The sequence below is a fragment of the Lepus europaeus genome, chromosome 11 (genome assembly GCF_033115175.1).
Source record: "Lepus europaeus isolate LE1 chromosome 11, mLepTim1.pri, whole genome shotgun sequence".
Classification (NCBI taxonomy): domain Eukaryota; kingdom Metazoa; phylum Chordata; class Mammalia; order Lagomorpha; family Leporidae; genus Lepus; species Lepus europaeus.
The window spans coordinates 77,047,873-77,071,712 of NC_084837.1; the positions used below are offsets into that span (position 1 = coordinate 77,047,873).

Below are 23,840 nucleotides of genomic sequence, written 5' to 3' on the forward strand. Positions count from 1 at the left end.
TTCCCTTACCAGATAGCTATAATGGCCAGGGGGTTGAGCCAGGCTGAAGCCAGGAGCTTCTCCTGGGTTTCTCATGTGGGTGGCAGGGGCCCAAACACTTGAGCTTTTCCTAGGCTGTTAGCAGGGAGCTGGATTGAAAGTGGAGCAACTAGGACGTGAAACAGCACAAATATGGGATGCCAGCATCTCAGGTAGTAGCTTTTACCCTGCTATGCCACAACCTCAGTCCCCTCATCAAGATGTCTTATTTAAGGGGAACCACTGGGCAAGCTCAGTTTTATGGCCCTGAAGCAAGAAACGGATGCCAGGTACAGTTTCAGTAAAGAAACCAGGTTTTATGTGCATGGAGTGAGAAGAGAGACACTTTCCAAACCATGTTGCTGGTTTCTTGAAGCCTGATAGAAGAGACAAATATTAGAGGCACTGAGTATGCTGTTCAGAATTGATTTGACTTAATATGCCATGTATGATTAATAACATGCTTTGTGTAAGATTAAGGGCCATATATGTTATATAATATTCATATAGTGGATTATTTTACATAAGGTAACAATGTGTTATGTACTTCAAGAGTTTTATATACATGCTTATGTGCATGGAGTACTTTAATGTATAATCAAATATACATGTACTATTTTGATCAAGCATAAAAAGTACTAATACATTACTGGGATAAGGCATATAATACACAATGCACATACTGTGCTAGAAGTTTGTTTTTATTAATACTGACATAGTACTGTAGGGTAAATTATATGCTTTTAAGTATAAGAATCAGGGAATAGCTTAAATAGAATTTCAGCTGTGGGTACTAGTGTTAAAGCAGGGTTCTTCCTTGATTGCCCTAGGGAGAAGTGGTCTCCATTTTTGGTTTACAAGATCAAATATACTACAAGGACTCTTCAGTTAAGGGGCTTGATTTCAATTAAACTGGTGATCTGTATTAATACAAGAATAATGCCATTTGGTCAATAATAATAAAAGGATGTCTGATTGGTTGTCCTATAATTTATTTAAGTGTGATATCAGCTACCAGGATTCACTTAGACCACATAATGTTACACTGTTTTTTATAACTGAGGTATTTGAATAAATGGTAGAATTAAGATTGAAACCAGAAGGGTTAGGATCCCTTCTAATTTTAGATGATTGTGGGGCCAGCGCTGTGGTGTAGTGGGCATCCCATATAGGCGCCGGTTCAAGTCCTAGCTGCTCCATTTCCAATCCAGTTCCCTGCTAATGGGCCTGGGGAAACAGCACAAGATAGTTCAAACATTTGGGCCCCTGTACCCAAGTGGGAGACCCCAAAGAAGCTCCTGGCTCCTGGCTTCGGACCAGCCCGGCTCTGGCTGTTGCGGCCATTTGGAGAGTAAACAAGTAGATGGAAGATCTCTCTGTTTTTCCTCCTCTAACTTCACCTTTCAAATAAATAAATAATTTTTTTTTTAGAAAAGGATCATTTTGATATTACATTAGCAAATAAGAAGTGTCATTCTGGTTTGATACAGGGAGAGTGGTGTTGAGAAAATTTTCTGGATATAGTTGTTGGGAATTCTTTAAAAAAAGGGGGGGGGGAGAATAGGACTAGGTAAGTAGGAACAGCAGTATGGAATAAATCTAGAATGTATTTAATTTTTTTTTTTTTTTTTTTGGACAGGCAGAGTGGATAGTGAGAGAGAGAGAGAGAGAAAGGTCTTCCTTTGCCGTTGGTTCACCCTCCAATGGCCACTGCGTGACATCTCGTTGATCTGAAGCCAGGAGCCAGGTGCTTCTCCTGATCTCCCATGTGGGTGCAGGGCCCCAGGACATGGGCCATCCTCCACTACCTTCCCAGGCCATAGCAGAGAGCTGGCCTGGAAGAGGGGCAACCGGACTAGAACCCTGTGTGCCGGCGCCGCAAGGCGGAGGATTAGCCTGTTAAGCCACGGCGCCAGCCTTGTATTTAATTTTATAACAAGGACAAAATGGGGTTTTGCGTTAGAAGAGATTCCTGAAGGGTAGCTTGATTCTGTTTCATGAAAAAAGTAGGTGAGTAATGACTACAGGGGAATAATGAGTGGGAAAAAAAAAAGTGAAGAACTAAGAATCCTCCTCACACTCATTCTACTAGGTTAGTGTATATACACACACACACATATATATATATATATACACAAACACATATACATGGAATAGCTCATAACAAGTTTATAATTATTGTCTTTGTATTTTGCTCTCCAGAAAAATGTCTTAATCATAATACACAGCCCATGAATATTACAGTTTTGACCACAAATAATAAGACAATCCTGATGTTTCAGGTTTATAGAAAAACATGAGACACAGTATAGCCTTAATCTACATGTATAAATAAGCAATTAAAAATATGGTGCTCTACAGAATATAAACACCAGCTGATTCAGCCATCATTTACATATCAACAGATAGTGTGATAGAACAATTGTTGTATCTGAAGTATAATGTATAGCTAAGAATAGTCCTGTAGGCCAGCACCTCAGCTCACTAGGCTAATCCACCGCCTGCGGCACCGGTACTCCGGGTTCTAGTCCCAGTTGGGGTGCCGGATTCTGCCCCATTTGCTCCTCTACCAGTCCAGCTCCCTGCTGTGGCCCGGGAAGGCAGTGGAGGATGGCCCAAGTGCTTAGGCCCCTGCACCTGCATGGGAGACCAGGAGGAAGCACCTGGCTTCGGACTGGCGCAGCGCTCTGGCCTTAGCGGCCATTTTGGGAGTGAACCAACGGAAGGAAGACCTTTCTCTCTGTCTCTCTCTTTCACTAACTCTGCCTGTCCAAAAAAAAAGAATAGTCCTGTAATGATATGCAATGCAAGCTACTCCTAAAAAAGAACCAAAATTCCACCATGCTGCAATGTTTGATGGAATTAGTAAGTCAATGAATGACTAGGTAATAATCTTAGTTAGGGGGTGAGCTCTTTGAATGTTGGTCATTAGGTTCTTACAGTTGAAATAATTTTTTCAAATCATTAGTCATGATTAAAGTATAATTTAATTTAAGTATAATGATGTAAGTACTATGTCATATAAGCATTATGACATTTTTATTAAGTACCATGTTTGTTGTAGGTTTTGTGAGGTTTTATTCAAAACTTTCACCAGTTTATGACAGTTTAGGGTTAATTATATGAGTGGTGGTGCTGGTTGCGGCATACTGTTAAATTCTGTTGGGTTTTTAGGTTTAATAGTATTTTTAATTTCAGAGTAATGCTTGTGGTATTTGGATATACTACATTAATAGACACTGAAGAGTGTAACACTTTACATGGTTCTGACTCTTGGCCTTACCTTTACCCTATTTAGGTTATCTTAATAAATTGTGGTACCAAAGCATGGCTCTCTCTATTTTTTATTCCTATTTGCCGTTAATGTCATAAGATAAACCATGTCTGTCAAGCCAGTGGTTGAATTTGTGGCACAGAGCCAAGAAAAGGGGACTGCTAAAAGTACTGCTACACATTGATTCTTTTACTTGTTAATACTTCTATTTCAGTTCATCTCTTCACTCCAGAAATGGCAAAAAATGATATCAAGAACAGAGCAAGAGGGCCGGCGCCGTGGCTTAACAGGCTAATCCTCCGCCTTGCGGCGCCGGCACACAGGGTTCTAGTCCCGGTTGGGGCGCCGGATTCTATCCCAGTTGCCCCTCTTCCAGGCCAGCTCTCTGCTATGGCCCAGGAAGGCAGTGGAGGAAGGCCCAGGTCCTTGGGCCCTGCACCCGCATGGGAGACCAGGAGAGGCACCTGGCTCCTGCCATCGGATCAGCGCGGTGCGCCGGCCGCAGCGCGCCTACCGCGGCGGCCATTGGAGGGTGAACCAACGGCAAAGGAAGACCTTTCTCTCTGTCTCTCTCTCTCACTGTCCACTCTGCCTGTCAAAAATAAAAAATAAATAAAATAAAAAGAAAGCAAAGAAAATTTAGCTATTAATAATATTACCCTCTATTACCCAATCAATCTCAATTAAGCAAAATAATACTCTTAGCTCTCTTTTCACCTTTTAGTATTTATTCTGAGCTGGAAGCTGAAGTTGTGTCTCTCCTTTCAGGATTATAGGAGAGTTTGGTCTGCCAATTAAAGCAAATTTTTCCCATCCAAAGACTCTAAAAATTATGAATTTCCTCAACAGATGCCAGCACTGTGGTGAAGTGGGTTAAGCTGTCATCTGCAGTGCTGGCATCCCATGTGGGCACCAGTTCAAATTCCAGCTGCTCCACTTCTGATCCAGCTCCCTGCTGGTGTGCTTGGGAAGGCAGCAGAGGATGGCCTAAGTCCTTGGGCCCCTGAACCGACATAGGAGACCTGGAAGAGGCTCCTGGCTCTAGGCTTTGGATTGGCTTTAGATCGGCTCGGCTCGGCTCCAGCAGTTGTGGCCATTTGGGGAGTGAATCATCAAATGGAAGATCTTTGTCTCTCCTCTTTCTCTCTCTCTCATTACAACTTTCAAATAAATAAATAAATCTTTAAAAAAATAATTTCCTTGATAACAATTCAATGTATGTTTTCCTTTTTTTGAAAAGATAGATTTGTTTATCTGTTTATTTGAAAAGCAGATCTACAGAGAAGCAGAAGCAGAGAGAGAGAGAAAGATAGAGGGAAAGGTTTTGCATCCATTGGCTCACTCCCCAAATAGCCGCAAGGGCCAGAGCTGCACTGATCTGAAGTCAGGAGTCAGGAATTTCTTCCAGGTCTCCCACATGGGTTCAGGAGCCCAAGCACTTGGGCCATCTTCCACTGCTTTCCCAGGCCATAGCAGAAAGCTGGTTTGGAAAAGGAGCAGCCAGGACTCGAACTGGCACCCATATGTAATGTTGGCACTGCAGGTGGCAGCTTTACCCGCTATGCCACAGTGCTGGCCCCTATACTGTTTTTCTACTTATAAGTACTTTTTATAAAATGTGGAATATTTTATAAGCATTTTATAAATTTACTTTAGGCTGTTTATGCTTTTCCCCCATTGTATTAGAAAAGTAGAGAGACACAGAGAATAAAGAGAAAGAGAGATCTTCCATGTACTTGTGTGCTCTTCAAATGCCTACAACAGCCAGAGTCGGGCCAGGCCAAAACCAGGAGCCCAGAACTGAGTCCAGGTCTTCCAAGTGAAAGGCAGAGACTCATATATTTGAGTCACCTGCTACCTCCCAGGGTGCACAACAGTAGGAAGCTGGATCAGAAGTGGAGGAGCTGGGATGGGAGCCAGTGCACTCTGATATGACATGTGGGTATCCTGAATAGCATCTATCTATCTATCTATCTATCTATCTTAAAGACTTATTGATTTGGAAGAGTTACACAGACAGAAAAGAGGGAGGGAGGAAGAGGAGGAGGGAGGGAGGGGGAGGGGGAGAGAGAGAGAGAGAGAGAGAGAGAGAGAGATCTCCCATATGTTGGTTCACTCCCCAGTTGGCCACAATGGCCAGAGCTGGACCAATCCAAAGCCAGGAGCCAGGAGCTTCTTCTGGGTCTCCCATACGGGTGAGGGGTTCAAGGACTTGGGCCATCTTCTACTGCTTTCCCAGGCCTAGCAGAGAGCTGGATCAGAAGTGGAGCATCCAGGACTTGAACCGGTGCCCATTTGGGATGCTGGCCTGTGCCGGCCCCCTGAATAGTACCACTGTGTAAAATGCCTGCCTCTTTTATGTAATTTAACTATTCATTTTTTTTCAAGATTTACTTATTTCAAGATTTACAAGGTGGGAGGGGGGAGGTAAGAGGGACTATGAGAGAGAGGTATTTTCCAACCACTGGTTCATTCCCCAAATGGTCATAACAGCCAGGAGCCAGAAACTATATCTGGGTCTCACAGGGAGGTGGCAGGGGATCAAGTATTAGGGCCTTTCTCCCCTGCCTTCTCCAGCACAGTAGCAGGAAGTTGGATCAGAAGCAGAGTAGCCAGAACTTAAACTGTGGTGGCTAAACCCACAAGACCCTAACTATTCATCTTTTAATGTCAGTTTATTTACACTAATGGTTTATCGTATTGACTAGATGAGGCGTCTTCAGAATGTTAACGGAAAATGTGTATTATGAAAAAATTCTCATGAATTTCAGAATTTTTTTGCACCAAAAATATTTGTACTAATTTAACATTTCTGAACAAGATCTAGTTTGGGGCACTAAAAGCGTAAGACATCAGTTAGAAAAGTGCTCTTATAAGAGCAACATGTACTCTGCTAAAATTGAAGAATAAACATCCAATTTATGATGAAGCTTGGGTGAAGAGTGGTAGAATCACTGATGCTTAATAAAAAGTTTATAGGAATAATGCTCCCAGTGAAATCAACAGTTTAAAAAAGATAACTCCAGGGCCGGGGCTCATTAGGCTAATCCTGCGCCTGCGGCACCGGCACCCCAGGGTTCTAGTCCCAGTCGGGGCGCCAGATTCTGTCCCAGTTGCCCCTCTTCCAGGCCAGCTCTCTGCTGTGGCCCGGGAGTGCAGTGGAGGATGGCCCAAGTGCTTGGGCCCTGCACCCGCATGGGAGACCAGGAGAAGCACCTGGCTCCTGGCTTCGGATCAGTGTGGTGTGCCGGCTGCAGCACGCCGGCCGTAGCGGCCATTGGAGGGTGAACCAACAGTAAAGGAAGACCTTTCTCTCTGTCTCTCTCTCTCACTATCCACTCCTGTAAAAAAGAAAAAAAAGAAAAGAAAAAAGATAACTCTGCCAGCACCATGGATCACTTGGTTAATCCTTCGCCTGCGGTGCCGGCATCCCATGTGGGCACCAGGTTCTAGTCCCGGCTGCTCCTCTTCCAGTCCAGCTCTCTGCTGTGGCCTGGGAAGGCAGTGGAGGATGGCCCAAGTGCTTGGGCCCTGCACCTGCATGGGAGACCAGGAGGAAGCACCTGGCTCCTGGCTTCAGATTGGTGCAGCGCTGGCCGTAGCGGCCATTTGGGGGGTGAACCAACGGAAGGAAGACCTTTCTCTCTGTCTCTCACTGTGTATAACTCTACCTGTCAAATTAAAAAAAAAAAAAAGATAACTCATTTTAAGAAGGAACAAGATAATACTGAAGATGAAGCCTGCAGTTGGCAGATTATCCACGTCAATTTGCAAGGAAAAAATCTTGCTTGTGTCCTAACTGAAGAGGACTGACAATTAACAGCAGCAACAATAGCTAAGACCATAGACTTTTTAAAAATTTCTTATTTCAGGTAAACAAATTTCATATAATTCATATATACAGATTTAGGAACATAGTGATACTTCCCAGCCTACCCACACTCCCACCTTTCCTCCTCTTTCCTCTCTAACTCCCTCTCTTAATTTTTACAATAATCTACATTCAGTTTACAAACTGCAGACATTTTAACTGATTTAATTTACACAATTCTGACTGAAAATTTAAAGTGAAACAACCTTTGTGCCCAACAGATGCCAAAACTATTGTATCCAAGGTAATTCTATGTTAGAGACTATTTTGGAAGGTAGTGACTGACAATATAACTTTTATAGCTGATCTTTAAAAATTCTAATATTGCTTTTAATGATTATTTTAAATGTTTCTATAGTTTGTTCAGCAAAAAATTTGCACCCCAAAGTATCATTTTATACTACTACGAGAAGTAAACTTTTCATTGCTTTTCAGCCTTTTGGCTAAGATCAAGTGTAGTAAAATTTTCAGATTGGTTAATATTTGAATTATAAGTTTTATGTGCAGTTTATCTAAAGTTAAAAATGGTGTCACTACATACATCAATATTTAACCTCTGCATTCCAATTTGTACATACTTTGAAATTGTACTGCAAAACTATTGTGTGCTTCTTATACAATACGTATATTGTCCATTAAATTAAAAATATTTGAGAATACTTTATACCCAGTTTACTTGCAGACAAGAGCAGAGCTTTTAATGAAAATTTTAAGTGGGATCAAGATCAAATAATTTATACTTTTAATTCCATTTTCCATGAACTTTTTGAAATCCTTCTATATATGAGCTAAATGTTTCCCTTCAAAATTTATATATTGAAGTCTTAATCACAATATGACAGTATTCAAGGTTAGGCCTTTGGGAGATTAATTAGGTCATGAGGGTTGGGCCTTGAAAACAAGGTGAATGTATGTGCTCTCTCCCTTTTTACACATACAAACACACACTGCAAAGACCCTATTAGCACACAGTGAGAAGCCAATAGTGTACAAGCCAGGAAGCAGGGTCTCGCAGGAACCAAATCAGTTGATACCATCATCTTAGATTTCCCAGGTACCAGAACTATGAAAAACAAAGATTTCTTGTTTAAACCAACCAGTCGACAGTATTTCCTGATAGTAGGCCAAGCTGAGACACTGACTGTTCTCATAAGTAATACGATTGCATTATATTAGAAATATTTTATGATTAATATTTTCCTTCATTCTGACTTGTTTTGTCATTATTCCAGATCATATTGGTTTATGTATTTTATGTTGATTAAATATATAAAGAGCCTACCAGATTGCCTGGCACACTGTAGGCACTCAACTACTAGTCTTCATTTTGCTTTCCTTTCGACTAAACAATACCAGAAGCCCCTCCCAATTTAGTTTCTATAGTAATTAAAACCTTACCAAATATCTAATATCTAGCAATGTCAACACCCTCAGTTGGTATTCAAACATTGTGTTTCATGATAATGGAGAAGTCTGAGGTCTATTTATTTTATTTTATTTTATTTTTTTTGACAGGCAGAGTGGACAGTGAGAGAGAGAGACAGAGAGAAAGGTCTTCCTTTTTCTGTTGCTTCACCCCCTAAGTGGCTGCTATGGCCAGTGCATTGCAGCCGGCGCGCTGCACTGATCTGAAGCCAGGAGCCAGGTGCTTCTCCTGGTCTCCCATGCGGGTGCAGGGCCCAAAGACCTGGGCCATCCTCCACTGCACTCCCGGGCCACAGCAGAGAGCTGGACAGGAAGAGGGGCAACTGGGACAGAATCTGGTGCCCTGACCGTGACTAGAACCCGGGTTGCCAGTGCCGCAGGCAGAGGATTAGCCAAGTGAGCCGTGGCGCCGGCCAAGTCTGAGGTCTAATGTCAGCTTACTCTATTCACATACAGACATGAACACATTAACCAACAGGTTTATCTTTTGTTTTAAGATTTGTTTTATGTATTTGAAAAACAGAGTTACAGAAAGAGGTAGATTCAGAGAGAGACAGAAGTAGATCCAGAGAGGTCTTCTATCCACTGGTTCACTCCCCAAATGACTGCAATAGCCAGAGCTGAACTGATCTGAAGCCAGAGGCTTTTTCTGGGTCTCTCATGCGGGTACAGGGGCCCAAGGACTTGGGCTATCTTCTATTGTTTTCCCAGGCCATAGTAGAGAGCTGGATCGGAAGCAGAGCAGCCGGGACTTGAATCAGTGCCCATATAGGATTGCTGGCACTGCAGGCTAGGGCTTTAACCTACTGCACCACAGCACCAGCACCCCAACAGGTTTATCTTTATTTGAGACATAAACTTTTCTAACACTAAGTCTGCCCATGAAATTAAAATATTAAGCATCATTATGCAAGTATATTATTATTATACAAATTTCAGACAGCATTTGGTAAAATGGCCTTTTATGTGATTGAGATGAAAGTGTCATTATGTTCTTTCAAATTGCAAGGTGGAGGGGCCAACATTTTAGCATCACAGGTGAAGCCACTGTATGTAATGCTGGCATCCTACATGGGCGCCAATTCAAGTCCCAGATGCTCCACTTCTATCAGGTTCCCTGTTGATGCACCTGGGTAAACAGCCAAAGATGACCCAAGTGCTTGGGTCCCTGCTACCCTCATGGGATACCCAGAAGCCAGGCCCAGTCCTGGCTGCCTGGCTGTTGTAGCCACTTGGGGATTCTCTCTCTCTCTCTCTCTCGGTCTCTTCTTTCTCTATAACTCTGCCATTCAAATAAATAAATCTTTATAAATGAATAAACACATAAAAATACAATAAAATGCAAGGCAGAATATGTCTATTATGTGATAACCTGTATACAGATCAACCTGGACAATAAGTAAATTAAATTCAGAAACCCTTCAACATCGGGGCCAACATGTGGCATAGCACATAGGTAAAGCTGCTGCCTGCGGTGCCAGCATCCCATATGGGGACCAGTTCGAGTTCCAGCTGCTCCACTTTCAATCCAGCTCTCTGCTATGGACTGCGAAAGCAATAGAAGATAGCCCAAGTCCTTGGGCCCCTGCACCCACGTGGGAGACCCAGAAGAAGCTCCTGGCTCCTGGCTTTGGACTGGCCAGGTCTGACCATTGCGGCCAATTGGGGAATGGACCAGCAGATGGAAGACACCTCTCTCTCTCTCTCTCTCTCTGCCTCTCTATAACTCTTTCAAATAATAAAAAAGAAACCTTTCAACACCTCCAGTTTCCTGTGCTAGCTATTTTCCCCTAAGTAAAGATGTCTGCATTACTAAGGTCCACGGAATTTAAGTTTGCTTACAAAAGTAAAACTTTTTAGAGTAGATGGATGGTATTTGTGTGAAAAGCTGACTATACAGTAACACCTCTGTTAATCAATGTTTTTTATTAAAGAAACCTTCTGGGGCGAGTGCTGTGGTATACTAGGTTAGGTATACTAGGTTAAGCCTCTGTCTGCAGCATTGGTAACCCACATGGTTGCCAGTTCAAGTCCCAGATGCTCCTCTTCTGATCCAGCTCCCTGCTAATGGCCTGGGAAAGCAGTGGAAGATGGCCCAAGTGTTTGGGCCCCTACACTCATGTGGGAGACCCAGAAGAAGCTCCTGGCTCCTGGCTTTGGATTGGCCCAGCTCTGGCCATTGCATCCATTTGGGGAGTGAATAAGTGGATAGAAGACCTCCCTCTCTCCCTCTCCCTCTCCCTACCTCTCCTCCTCTCTCCCTCTTTCCCTCTCTCTATAACTCTGCCTCTCTAATAAATAACAAAATAAATCTTTTTTAAAAAACAACAAAATATTCTGGGAGCAGGTGGTTAGTTTAGCAGTTAAGAGACCCATATCCCACACCAAAGTACCCAGATTAAATTCTTAGCTCTGGCTCTGACTCCAGCTTCCTGCCAATGCAGACCCTGGAGGCAGAGGTAAGGGCTCAAGCTACTGAGTTCCTATCATCCACATGGGAGACATAGATTATATTCTCAGTTTCTAGCTTGGGCCCTGGCCCCAGCTCTAGCCATAGCAGGCATATGGGGAATGAACCAGTGAATAAGAACTCTTTCTCTCTGCCTCTCAAATAAATAAATATTTTTAATGACAAAGACAAAATTTTAGACAAAAAACTTCAGAAATCATGAGGTACAATATTGTAAATACTCAAAAATATTATTCAAATAAACAACTTCTAATTGTCTTTTCCAGCAAACTGTAAAACCTGAGAGGTTTTTGCCTTTAAAATATTTTCTGTTATTCACTATCTTCTTCCTAGAATGAGAAATCTTCATTTCTGTTCTCTTCACACCTGCTGCCAATCAAAATAGAACCTGCTGTAGATTGTTTATACTTAATGACTCATTAAACATACACAAAAGAGAATGGTGATCACATTACTTAAAAGAATATATATTTTAGAGCCACTATTTCTAATTTTAATAGCAAACAGATAGCTTAGAATGTACCAGACAGTATTCTAAGTACTTTGTATTAACTCATTTAATCCTTCAAACAACTCCATGAGATAAGTATGATGATTATTCTCATTTTCCAGCTGAGGAAACTGATGCACAGAGAGTGTAAATAACCTGCAAAGAATCACACAGCTAATAAATGGCAGGGCTGGGATAAGAATCTTGGAAGCTGGGCTCAGAGTCATAATGCTGCAATTAGCACATCAACTGAAACTGGGGATAGGAAAAGAGACCCGAAATCATTCTTTTTTTTTTTTTAGAGAGATTTACTTATTTATTTGAAAGTCAGAGTTACATAGAGAGAGGAGAGGCAGAGAGAGAGGTCTTCCATCCGATGGTTCACTTGGCTGAAACGCCAGGAGCTACGCTGATCTGAAGCCAAGAGCTTCTTCCAGGTCTCCCACATGGGTGCAGGGGCCCAAGGACCTCGGCCACCTTATACTGCTTTCCCAGTCCACAGCAGGGAGCTGGATCAGAAGTGCAGCAGCTGGGACACGAACCGGCACCCATATGGGATGCTGGTACTTTAGGCCAGGGCATTAACCCACTGTGCCACCGGCCCCAGATAAAACAACTCTTAACTATACTTTAAAGTTAACCTTGATGGTAAAGATGACTCAAGACCACCTGGGTTGTCTAGAATAAGAATGTTAGAAAAAAATTATATAATCTCCCCAACAGGTAACTTCTAAATCCCTGGAAAAGCAAACCAGGAAAACTAATTTTCTGAAGTTACTGAAATCTCTTTTTAATGTTTATCAAATTAGTTTTCAGGAACATTTGTTGATCTTTTGAGAATACAGAAATAAAACTAATAATTTCTCACTGTAAGGGTCTCATAACCTAGAGGAAACAATTTAACTTAAATTTAATATGATAAATACTATAATAGAGATGAGCACAGAATACTGAGGGAATATAAGAAATTCTTCTCCTAATCTTGACTAGAGGAAGAATTCAGGGAAAACATCTTGAGAGGAACCTTCAAGGATGAGTATTTTACCAACAGGGAAAAAAAGAGAATGTCTAGCAGAAAGAAGACAATGTGTAGAGAGTTTTTAAGAAAGAAAAATCACAACATGACCTAGAGAGTAAGTATGAATATTTCAGGAATGTACCCAGGAGACAAGGGAGGGCATTTCATGGATGAGGGACAAAGACTAAGTGGTGGGCCTGTGCCAAATCAAAAAGGCCAATTTAAGAAAGCTGGATTTTTATTCTAAAGGCAATTGGGGAACCACTGAATAATTTTACAAGAGAGTAACACAGCATATTATGTCTGGGGAGCAGCAGGGCAGATACAGTGGCTAAGATCTGCACCCCAGAGTTTTGAGTTCCGGCTTTGCGACTGAGTAAACTTGGAAATACTACTTAAGCACATATTATTTAATCTCTCTAAGCATCAATTCATCAACTGCAAACCCAGGATGATAGTAATATCAATTTCATAGGATTATTGATAGGATTAAGTAAGATGACCCATTTAAACCACTTATCAAGGACTTCATAAGTTCTTAGTAGATATTAGTTATTCATTAACTAGCAGTAGCAATGTGGAAATGGATTAAGAGAGACAAAAGAAGAAGCCAGGAAATAAATGAGGGGGCTATTCTAATAATCAAAGACATAAGCAAAACCTAAACTACAGAAGTGATTATAAAGGTGAAGAAGCCAGTGGATTCAAAACATTGAGAAAAATATTCTATGGCCGCGCCGCGGCTCACTAGGCTAATCCTATGCCTGCAGCACCGGCACCCGGATTCTAGTCCCAGTCAGGGTGCCAGATTTTGTCCCGGTTGCTCCTCTTCCAGTCCAGCTCTCTGCTGTGGCCCAGGAGTGCAGTGGAGGATGGCCCAAATCCTTGGGTCCTGCACCTGCATAGGAGACCAGGAGAAGCACCTGGCTCCTGCTTCGGATCAGCATGGTGCACCGGCCGCAGCAGCAATTGGGGGGTGAACCAAGGGAAAGGAAGACCTTCTCTCTGTCTGTCTCTCTCACTGTCCACTCTGCCTGTCAAAAAAAAGAAAGAAAAGAAAAGAAAAAGAAAAATATTCTAGGGTTTCAGAACAGTGTTGGATGAGAGTGAGGAATGAGTCTGGACCACTTTATAAAATTATGGTCATGTTCTCTATGACACAGAAAGCAAATTGGACATTCCACAAACAGATAGCTTTCACTCAGCAGATTAAAAACAAAATTCTTTTATTGACCCTTCATAAATTCTCTCCTTCATTTATCTGTGGCACTACTTATTTATTTAGCTACTTCTGTTGCTATTCATTTCACCTTGTGCTTTTCAGGGTCTTCTTTTCCTTCCCTTCTTCAAAATGTTAGTGTTTCCAAAGCTAGTGTTCTCAATGCTTTTCTCTTCTCCCTTTCTAGTCTCTGGGGTGACTGCATCTACTCCCAAGATATTAATTAGAATTCACTTGTTTACTGATGACTTCCAGATCTCTATTTCTGGCTCAGACCACTGCCTCTGCTTCAAACCATGTACAGTATATCCACTGCATACACTGGAATATTCCAAGTAGAAATTCAATATATCTAAAACCAAACTCACTTTCCTGATAACTGCCTAGCCTTTATATGAACCGACTAAAAAGCAAACAAACAAACAAAAAAAGCCTTTCCTGGGCCCAGTGTTGAGGTGTAGCAAGTAAAGCCACCAGCTGCAGTGCCAACATCCGATATGGATGTCAGTTCGAGTTCCAGCTGCTCCACTTCTGATCCAGCTCTCTGCTGTGGCCTGGGAAAGCAGAAGATGGCCCAAGTCCTTAGGCCCTGCATTAGCTAGGGAGACCTGGAAGAAGCTCCTGGCTCCTGGCTTCAGATTGGCCCAGCTCTGGCCATTGCAGCCATTTGGGGCATAAATCAACAGATGGAAGATTCTCTCTATCTCCCCCCATCACTTCCCCTGTTGCAGCCATTTGGGGAGTGAACCAGCAGATATAAGACTTTCTCTCTCTATCTCTTTCTCCCTCGCTGTTCTGTAACTTTGCCCTTAAAATAAATTTAAAAAGTTTTATTTTAAATAAAACCTTTCCTACAGACTCTTTTTTTTTTTCTTTTACAGAGAGAGAGAGTTATAGACAGTGAGAGAGACAGAGAGAAAGGTCTTCCTTCCGTTGGTTCACTCCCCGAATGGCCACTATGGCTGGCGCTGCGCCAATCTGAAGCCAGGAGACAGGTACTTCCTTCCGGTATCCCATGCGGGTGCAGGGACCCAAGCACTTGGGCCATCCTCCTCTGCCCTCCCGGGCCACAGCAGAGAGCTGGACTGGAAGAGGAGCAACTGGGACTAGTACCTAACGCCCCAACCGGGACTAGAACACAGGGTGCCAGCACCACAGGCAGAGGATTAGCCAAGTGAGCCTTGGTGCTGGCCTCTCTTTTATTTATTTATTTATTTATTTATTTATTTATTTATTTATATTTTTGACAGGCAGAGTTAGTGAGAGAGAGGGAGACAGAGAGAAAGGTCTTCCTTTTTCCGTTGCTTCACCCCGCAAGTGGCCACTGCGGCCGGTGTGTTGCGGCCGGCACACTGCGCCGATCTGAAGCCAGAAGCCAGGTGCTTCCTCCTGGTCTCCCATGCGTGTGCAGGGCCCAAGGACCTGGGCCATCCTCCACTGCACTCCCGGGCCACAGCAGGGAGCTGGACTGGAAGAGGAGCAACCAGGACAGAATCTGGCGCCCCAACCGAGACTGGAACCCGGGGTGCCGGCACTGCAGGTGGAGGATTAGCCTAGTGAGCCGCGGCTCCAGCCCTAACTCTCTCTTAATTCCCATTGTGTGACTACATATATTATGCTTTCTCTGCAATCTTAATCCAAACTTTCCATACACTTACTGCTTCAAGACAGTCTACAATTTATACTCAAGCCTACTTTCAGTACTTTTATGACATTTATATGGTATTATTAGATTCTGAAATATATCCATTTTCTAATATTTCCATCCAAATGAATGCCCTCAACTTCATCTCTAAATTTCTTTCTTTCCCCATCATCTCTATTTTCTTCCCAACACTAATCCTCCAAGTGTATGACGATGCTAATTCTCTTCCCTCATCTTCAGAGATCTGATTTATAAGAATAGGAGCCTTGTCCATCTCATCCTAGCTACTGGAACAGTGAGTACCCAACACATGGTAAAGATTAGATAACACATCAAATGTCTTTCTAGTTAATTAATTATCCTTTCTGTTGGCTTTTCAGTTTTTACCATTCCTTCTATACTGAGTTCTTCTATAAATCCACAAACATGTTGAAATATTTTTCAACAGAGAAAAAATAAAAAATTAACTCATAGAAACTTTCTCTTGTCTCATTTTAAGTCACTATTTCTTTCTATAATCAAGCTTTTTTTTAAGCTGCATCTTTATCACTTAATGTTTACCACAATACTCTTTAACACTTCAAAATGTATTTTCCTCCCAAAATTATCTTCTCAAAAATCACCAGAGCCCTCCTACATACTTTTCTCATCCCTTATTCTCGCTGCTGCTCTTTCTACATTTTCTAATATTAAAACAAAAATACAAAAAACAAAACAAACAAAAAAAAACACCACACTGCTTCTTAGAACTCTTTTCCAGGAGGCCTTCCACATTCCCTTAAAGATGGGTTATATGTTCCTTTATTTCCTATAATCACAGCACTTATCAAGTCATTTGTAACTATTTTTCAATGTCCTATACTAGACTACCAATTTCTGAAGACAGGTATGATGTCTTTTATGACATTTATTTTATTTTTTTTAAAGATTTATTTATTTGAAAAAGTTACAGAGAGAGGTAGAGACAGAGAGAGAGGTCTTCCATCTGCTGGTTCACTCCCCATATGGCTGCAACTACCAGAGCTAGGCTCATCTGAAGCCAGGAGCCAGGAGCCTCCTCCGGGTCTCCCACTTGGGTGCAGGGGCCTAAGGACTTGGGCCATCCTCCACTGCTTTCCCAGGCCATAGCAGAGAGCTGGATTGGAAGAGGAGCAGCCAGGACTAAAATCGGCACCCATATGGGATGCCGGCACTTCAGGTCAGGGCTTTAACCCACTGCACCACAGTGCTGGCCCCTAAGACATTTATTTATTCATTGTTTGATTTGAGTGACAGGGTAGAGAGACAGACCATGGTTCATTCCTCCAATTCCTGCAATGGCCGGGGCTGGGCCAGGACCTAGCTGGAAGCCAGGAATGAAGTTCCCATATATTTGTTAGGGATACTATCACTTGAGCCATCACTATGTGAGCTATCATTTGCTGTCTTCCAGGGTGTGCCTTAGCAAGAAGCTGGAATTGGTAGTGCAGCTGGGACTCAGACACACATTGTCTGGTAAAGAATGTAGGCAACTCCATCGGAACAGCGCGGTGCGCCGGCCGCAGCGCGCTACCGCGGCAGCCATTGGAGGGTGAACCAACGGCAAAGGAGGACCTTTCTCTCTGTCTCTCTCTCACTGTCCACTCTGCCTGTCAAAAATTAAAAAAAAAAAAAAAAAAGAATGTAGGCAACTCAACTAACAGCTTAACCACTAAGCCAAATGCCTACCACCACACCTTCTTCTTCTTTAAAGACTTATTTATTTATTTGAAAGTCAGAGTCACACAGAGAAAGGAGAGAGAGGGAGGGAGGTGTCTTTTTTTTTTTTTTTTTTTTTTTTTTTGACAGGCAGAGTGGATAGTGAGAGAGAGAGAAAGGTCTTCCTTTTTGCCGTTGGTTCACCCTCCAATGGCCGCCGCGGCCGGCACATCACGCTGATCCGAGGCCAGGAGCCAGGTGCCTCTCCTGGTCTCCCATGCGGGTGCAGGGCCCAAGGACTTGGGCCATCCTCCACTGCCTTCCCGGGCCATAGCAGAGAGCTGGCCTGGAAGAGGGGCAACTGGGATAGAATCCAGCACCCCAACCGGGACTAGAACCCGGTGTGCCAGTGCCACAAGATGGAGGATTAGCCTGTTGAGCCACGGCGCCGGCCAGGAGGTGTCTTTCATCTGCTGGTTAACTCCCTAATTGGCTGCAATGGCCAGAGCTACTCGGATCTGAAGCCAGGAACCAGGAGCTTTTTCCGTGTCTCCCAGGGGGGTGCAGGGGCCCAAGGACTTGGGCCATCTTCCACTGATTTCCCAGGCCACAGCAGAGAGCTGGATTGGAAGTGGAGCAGCCAGGACTCAAACTGGGATGCCAGCACTGCAGGCGGTGGCTTTACCTGCTACGCCACAGTGCTGGCTCCACCACCATGTCTTCTTTTTTTTTTTTTTTTTTTAAGATTTATTTATTTATTTGAAAGTCTGAGTTACATACAGAGAGAAGGAGAGGCAGAGAGACACACACACACAGAGAGAGAGAGAGAGAGAGAGAGAGAGAGAGAGAGATCTTCCATCTGCTGGTTCACTCCCCAGATGGCTGCAATGGCAGGAGCTGTACTGATTCAAAGCCACGAGCCAGGAGCTTCTTCCAGGTCTCCCACGTGGTACAGGGGCCCAAGGACTTGGGGCATGTTCTACTGCTGTCCCAGGCCATAGCAGAGAGTTGGATCGGAAGTGGAGTGGCCGGGACTCAAATGGGATGCTGTCACTGCAGCCGGCGGCTTTACCTCCTATGCCACAGTGCTTGCCCCAACTATGTCTTCTTAATAAATGTATTCTCACTCTCTGGCACTATGATTGCTTAATTAATACTTTTTGAATAAAGATATGAATACTGCCATCAGATTATTGCCTGAAAGACGTAAGAGGGCCAGGTGTAGTTAAGACACTCTTAGGAGTGTAGTTAAGACACTCTTACAATGCCTACATCCCATATCAGAGGGCCTAAGTCCCAACTCAGCCACAATTCTACTTTCTGCTGATGCACACTTTAGGAGGCAAAGATGATAGGTCACATAGTTGAGTTCCTGCCACCCATGTGGGAGAGCTGTATTGAGTTCCTGGCTCCCAGATTCAGCCTGATCCAATCTCAGTTACTGTCAACATAAGGGAAGTGAATTAACAGGTAAGAGATTTTTCTTTCTTCTTTTTTTTTTTTTTTTCTGTCTCTCAAATCAAAAAAATAAATACAAAGTTTTAAAGAGAGTTCTAAGAATATGGAGAATGGGAGTGCTGGTTAAAATAAGGATGAAAAGTGACTTCTAAAGAAAAAAGGGCAAGTAAAATTATTATGAAGGGCAATGGACAATCAGAAAACAGAATAAGGATATGAATAAATTAATTTATGTATTAACTTTTTCATTCATCTGACATTTACTATGGGCAAGGCAAATAAATAAGATTATTGAGACACTGTACCTATCCTCATGGATCTGTATTATAGTCAAGAACTGAGGGGTTGGTGGAAAACAGGAATAAGATACTAAGGCACTAAATAGTACTTTTGAGTCTAATGTTGAAAATATCATGACACACTTGGAAGATCACAAATCAGCTTCTGGTCCACTCACCTTTACAATTTAGGTCAGTAGCAGTTCTCAAACTTTATTGTGAGAAAAGAACACCTGGGATCTGCCTCTACTGTAAAATCTTCAGTCACTCAGTCATAATTTGCCATATTTGAGTTCCTTTAATACTTTTCTTAACAATTCATTTAAACTTGTTATATATCTCTCAAAAGATATCCTAAACAAGGGGTTTGATAATATATTCTTTTTGGAATACAAATGAAATAAATACATAACCATGACAAAGATTTATCTGTACATATCAGTGGATGCAAAACAGTTTGGTATGCTCTATTCTATTCAAGAGTACATGCCCAACAAACACTGCACCATCCAAGAAATCTAACAATATAAATTAAAAATTTCCAGGACAGTGAAGTTCAGAAGTGTGTTTTCTAAGAACTCACATAGATTTCTGGTATCTTTTATAGATATAAAATGATACAAAATGTTCTTTTAAAACTAATGTTCTAAATATTATAAAATGACTCACAAAATATTTTTTAAATTGTGACTTTTCATTTTCCAAAGTGTTGCATGTTTCATTCTAGTACTTAACTCTAAGAATATTTCTGAGCTGACACTGAGCCAACCCCCAACAGCTAAAGCATCACACTTAAAAGGCAGCAGCAGTTAGAACAAAATGAAGATAGATCTGTGCTCTTGACCCACAATAAAACACTCATCTATTTTATTTAGAATTACATTTGATTAAGACTGATAATAGAGTTCAAAGGTATAAATTTGATAGTGCTTTCTTTTCCTTCAATCTCAAAGCAATTTATATTAATAGGTAAAAATACCAGGGGAATAATTGTATCTCAGCAAGATCTATTCCTGAAAGGTTTTTGGAAACTCATAATCACAAATAGAAAAGAGGTTTAAAATATTTCACTAAATGAAAGGCTGTGCCTTTTAAAAAAAACAGCATTCTGCTCTTAATTATGATTTTACTCAAATGGTTAAGAAAATCAATTTCTACCTAAATACTCTTTGAATGGATGTCAGTGTTTCCCAAAGCAGCTGTATATGTTTAATCTCTAGTCACATTAAACAAAAACATAAATGAATGACGGTGGTCCTTGATCTCTACATCACTTAACTCCACTGGAAATTTACTTTACTACTTACTGACATAAAGCACTACACTGTGTGGATGAACGATCTGTTGCAACAGCCTCCTTAACTAGTCTCCCTGCTTCACCCCTTGCTCTCTAGTCTATTCTCTACCTAGCAGCCGGAGAAGCCTTGTTTAAAATGTCAGACTGAGCACTCTTCAGCTCACAGCTGTCTAGTCCCTATCTCAGAGCAAAAGCCTTTTAAGTGGCACACAAGATTCCTCAATGAAAAAATCACCCCAAGCCTCAGTCGATGTATTATTACGCTTCTTCTACTCACTTTGCTCCTATGACACCAGCTTCTTTGCTGTTGGCTTAAAAACACAGAGTATTTTCCCTACTGAGGACCTTTGCATTGGCTGTTCCTTTTGCAGACTGCGCTTCCCATAGGGCTATGCTCTATTACTTCCTCGAGGTGTCTGTTCAAACCTCATCTTTCAGGAGAGCCTTTTCACAATCACCTTATAAACACAATCCCTGCCTCCTCACCCTCAGCCACATTTCTCATCCCCTTTCCCTGCTTTGTTTTTTGGCCACAGCGCTTCCCATTCGACATGCCATGGCTTTTGTTTACCCCAGGAGTGTGAACTCCTTCTAGGTGAACATGTTTCTTTACTGTATTCACTGCGGTATCCCGGTGCCAGGAACGTGCCCAGCACGTAGTAGATGTTCAATAAATATTTGCTTAATAAACAAGCAGCATCACTTCCACTTTGGGACTTACATCCTGAACCCTACTGAGAGCTACAAATCACAGCAGGAGTATATCCTCCGATTTCCCAACGGCTTTTGGCGTTTGCGAACTCGCGTGCAGTATCTTTTGTCTGGTCAATCGGTCCCTCTGGTTTTTCTTAGATAGTAAGGTGGCAGTAAAATTCGGAACTAGTTTGCAAGGAAGAAGGAAATCAGTCATGCGTAAAACTGATTTTGGATGATTTGATTCCTACCCGTAAACCAATAAAGAAAATACCTTCTGGGTGTATACAGTTTCTGCTCTGGAAGCTAAAGAAAATAAACAGTATTGGTTGCCTTTGCGGGGTGGGGGGGTGGGGGTCGCGGAGCGGGCTGAGAGGCGTGAGAGCCCCGCGGTCCTCCCCGTGCCTCAACTCCCGTGCAGTCCAACTTACTTTGGGGGGGGCGGGGAGGCACGGTTGGAGGTGTCGGCCAGCGGGTGTCTCCTTCTCACCCTATTGTGCAGCGTCTGGGCAAGGACGTGCGGTGGGCGAGCAGGGGGTGTGAAGGGATGCTGAGTGCGGCGCCAACTGGCTCCTCACACAAAGTCGGGAGGCCAGGGCTCGGCGCGGGGGTCCCGGGGGCGAGCGGGCGCCGGGGCCGCGCGCCTCGGACCGCAGCCTCGGCCCGGGGCGCGGGCGGGACGCGGGCTGCGTGGAGTTAGGCCCGGACAGAGCCCCGTGGCCTCCCGGCGGCCGGGCACACGGGGGCCCCCCGCGCACCCCCCACTCACCCCCGCTTCCCCCAATCCCGGCGCCCTTCTCGGTTACCTCGAACTCTCTTCAGCGAAATGGGATCCTTCTCCTGTTCTGCTGACATTACAGACCGCAAAGCATGACTCCCCCCAGGCCGCGGGAATTCGGTCTCTTTGATGCTGCGGCGGCGGCTCCTCCTCCTCCTCCTCCTCCTCCTCGCGGGGCCGCTGCGGCTGCGAGGCGAGCCTCAGAGCCGAGGAGCGGCCGAGGGCGGCGGGGACGCGGGCCGACTTTGCAAAGTTTGGGAGGAGGACGAGGCCTCGGGGCGGCGGGCGGCGTGCTGGGGGCTGCTCGGGCTCAGCGGCGGCGGCCGGGAGCGCGGCCTGGGGGCGGCCCCCCGCCCGGGGCCGGCATGTGTGGAGGACGAATGCGCCGCCGCCGCCGCCGCCTCCCACTCCTTCTTCTTCTTCGCCGCCGCCGCCGCCGCTGCCACCTCAGGAGCCGCTGACAGGGGAGGCAGGAGGCGGGCGGCCCGGCCCTGGCGGCGCACTCACAGCGCCCTCTGAAGAGGAGGTCTGCGCTCTTCGCCGCTCCCGAGTCGCAGACACAAAAGCCCCCAGCCTGGAGCCGCCTGCAACACCCGCTCCTGGGCGGGCGAGGGACGTGGCGCGGCCCCGCGGCTTCCCCGCCCTGCGCTCCCCAGCCCCGCGCGGGGACGGGCTTCGGGGGGCGGGGGCCGCTGCCTGGTCCCGCGGCGCCTCCCGCCGCCTCCCGCCGCCTCCCGCCGCCGCCTCGCGCTCCGCCTCGGCCCAACCCCCACGGCCCGCGCGCGCCTCTCGCTTCGCGCCGGGGCTCGCGGGCCCGCGGCTCTGGCAGTCGGGGCGGGCAGCGCGCGCCGAGGGGCCGCCCCGCCCCGCGCCCGGCGCTCCCTCGCTGCCCGCCAGGCCCGAGGACGGCCAGCGCCGCGGCCGGGCTTCGGTGAGGAAACGCCAGCTTCGAACTTCGTCGGAAGCCCCAGCAGGCATCTTTGCCTCGCGGTCAGGGATCTGAAAGAGGAACGTACGAAGCGAGAAAACTTTGGAAGCGGGAGCCGCGGAGTTCTCGGCGGGCTTGTGGAGACACCATTTCTTCGACTCGGTGTCTGTAGCCTGGACACCTGTTTGTGGAGTGCTCCCAACTTGGTATTTTAACGGCTTGTCTCTTCAGGAAAGAGCGACGTGGAATTAAGCTAAGGAAGGGCGATGGAGTGGATGGCTGGACCTCACGGAGACGTTACGTTTAAGGACAACCCCCTACTGTGCTTGCAAATTAGATTTGATCACCGGTCCACCTCCATCTGTTGGGCTGTGTGCTGTGAGGCAACTTAGGTAACCTCTCTGAGTCCCAGTTTTCTGATGTGTGCAGGTCGAGAGGGCTACACCTCTGAAGTCTCTTCCAGCCACGACATCCTTTGCCCTCTTAAGAAACTCTTTTCCCTGCTTCTAGTTAGATTTTCTAGTCATCCGGTTAGAGAGACTCTGTAGACGCAGACTCTGATCCCGAGTCAGGTGAAACACGGAGTTAGTTTTGATGTCAGAATCACTGAGAAGCATTCATTATGCATGAGGACATCAAACTAACCAAAACGGGAATCTCATCCTTCCGCGACAAGATTCATAGAACTCATTCAACTGTGCGATGTCGGAAACCGGAGATAAACCAAACTAGAGTCTTAGCAGCTGCAGAAGAAACAAGTACCGCTGCAATGGAATCTGCTTTAAAAGACACCATGACATGGCCAGGGGGCAAATGGTACCCCTTATCTAGGAAAGGGAGGGCAAGTTTGGGGTTCCTAATTAGAAGATTCAGCCTAGGACAGGCTGAGGAAAATGTTGGTACAGGAGCACATCTGGGGATAAGTTTCCCCCTCCCCCAGTTTACTGGAATGTAAGCTCCATGCGGGCAGGAATTTCATACAGATCAGAACTGTATCCTCCGGTACATAACTGGCATATAATGCGTTCCAAAATATTTTTGAACTGTTGTATGAAAAAATAGGCTGGAAGTGCCCAAGGGGACTGAATTGTCAGGGCTTTGGTAAGTGTCAAAAAGCAGAAGCAATTGGTAATAATAAAGCAATTGAAGTAATGCTCTACCTCACAGGGTTGTTGAGGGAAGATGTGAAAACACTTTGAAAGTATCAATCAATATGGAAATGCAGGGCTTTTTTTATCATTATTATATAGCTGTTAGTGAAAGGAGAATGGTTGGAAAAAAATCATTGCTAAAAGATTTTG

General features: G+C 44.4%; 1 protein-coding gene across 1 annotated transcript in view; it reads right to left on the reverse strand.

The window, feature by feature from the left end:
* Positions 1-21,853, reverse strand: part of PYGO1 (pygopus family PHD finger 1) — a 51,531-nt gene extending 29,678 nt beyond the window's left edge. Inside the window, exon 1 of the mRNA XM_062205951.1 lies at positions 21,640-21,853. Within this exon, the coding sequence (XP_062061935.1) occupies positions 21,640-21,688 (49 nt within the window). The 5' untranslated portion in view covers positions 21,689-21,853. The remainder of the gene's footprint in view (positions 1-21,639) is intronic.
* Positions 21,854-23,840: the final 1,987 nt, after the last annotated feature.